Source organism: Montipora capricornis, chromosome 14 (genome assembly GCF_036669925.1).
Source record: "Montipora capricornis isolate CH-2021 chromosome 14, ASM3666992v2, whole genome shotgun sequence".
Taxonomy (NCBI): domain Eukaryota; kingdom Metazoa; phylum Cnidaria; class Anthozoa; order Scleractinia; family Acroporidae; genus Montipora; species Montipora capricornis.
Window position 1 is genome coordinate 36,605,786 of NC_090896.1, and position 755 is coordinate 36,606,540.

Here is a 755-nt window from a genome sequence, read left to right on the forward strand (position 1 = left end):
GAAGTTCGTCTACCAGCCACTGTATACGCTCTCGCGAAAGCCGAAACCTTTCCAAAACCTCACAGTCAGCCATGTCGGCAAGACTCGGTCTATTATTGTAAGAGCGAGGTCTTCTCGCCAAAGCAAAGATCCCGCCTCCGGCCGCCATTTTGTTTTGTGTTGCAACATTTGCGATTTTCCCGGTAACTTTACGGGAGGTCGCGACCTCCCGTAAAGTTACCGGGCAAATTACTTGGACAAATATCGGGATGATAACGGGCACGAAAATAACGGGAGCTTCGAGAAACACCCGAAAACTTATCAGGTAATTACCGGGTGACTTACCGGGCACGGTAAGTTACCGGGTCTTTCGAGAAACAGGCCCCTGGTCGTTAAATTTTATTCCAGCTTCACTTTTACAATATTTTCATAACGGCGAATTTGAACATTTAAAATGATTTTGTCATCTTTTTTGCTAATGTATCCAACCTTGAGTCTCGTTTTACTTTTAATTAACTTCTACTTTTGTTTTTAATAAGTCACGTGCAAATATTCGTTTAATTTATGCTTACAGAAATTTTACCTCTTTTTCTTTTGCTCAATTAGTCTTAGCATTAGCATAAGTCTGGTGGCAGATGATTGTCATGATTCTCAAAGCTGCATACATATCTTTTTAAACTAGTCACCCGTCAGTATGAACAGCTTCTCTAGTGGTGCCATCTCTAAGCACTACTTATCCTTGATGTTCATAGGTTATCAACTTTTATAGCACATCC

The 755-nt window shown here is 41.1% G+C and overlaps 1 protein-coding gene across 1 annotated transcript in view; it reads right to left on the reverse strand.

The window, feature by feature from the left end:
- Positions 1-73, reverse strand: part of LOC138031931 (putative nuclease HARBI1) — a 2,077-nt gene extending 2,004 nt beyond the window's left edge. The window contains exon 1 of the mRNA XM_068879534.1: positions 1-73. This exon is cut by the window's left edge and continues 56 nt beyond it. Coding sequence (XP_068735635.1) covers positions 1-73 — 73 coding nt within the window.
- Positions 74-755: the final 682 nt, after the last annotated feature.